The 389-nt window shown below is 72.2% G+C and overlaps 1 protein-coding gene across 1 annotated transcript in view; it reads left to right on the forward strand.

Annotated features, from left to right (window-relative positions):
- Positions 1-6: 6 nt before the first annotated feature.
- LOC105983120 overlaps positions 7-389 on the forward strand; it is a 27,124-nt gene continuing 26,741 nt past the window's right edge. Inside the window, exon 1 of the mRNA XM_013012898.1 lies at positions 7-388. Coding sequence (XP_012868352.1) covers positions 63-388 — 326 coding nt within the window. The 5' untranslated portion in view covers positions 7-62. The remainder of the gene's footprint in view (position 389) is intronic.

Raw genomic sequence — 389 nt, forward strand, 5'->3', positions numbered from 1 at the left:
CCTCGGCCGCCTCCGCCGCCGCGCGCCATTCTCCGCGTCGCCCGTCCCCGCGCGCCCCGGCCATGGAAGGCCTGGCCATCCGTCCCGCCAAGGGCTACCGCGTGGTGCTGCTCGGCAGCGTGGCCGTGGGCAAGACGGCGCTGGCCACACAGTTCGCGTGCGGCACCTTCCCGGAGACGTGCGAGCCGTCGGTGGAGGACCTGTTCAGCAAGGTGATCGAGGTGAACGCGGCGCCCGCGCTGCTGGAGATCGTGGACACGGTGGGCGCCGAGCACCTGGTCACGCTCAAGGACTTGTACATCCGCAACAGCGACGGCTTCGTGGTGCTGTACAGCGTGAGCAGCGAGGCCTCGTTCGCGGCGGTGCGGCCCCTGCGCGCGCGCATGGGG

The sequence above is a fragment of the Dipodomys ordii genome, unplaced genomic scaffold (genome assembly GCF_000151885.1).
Source record: "Dipodomys ordii isolate 6190 unplaced genomic scaffold, Dord_2.0 Scaffold2, whole genome shotgun sequence".
NCBI classification, from domain to species: Eukaryota; Metazoa; Chordata; class Mammalia; order Rodentia; family Heteromyidae; genus Dipodomys; species Dipodomys ordii.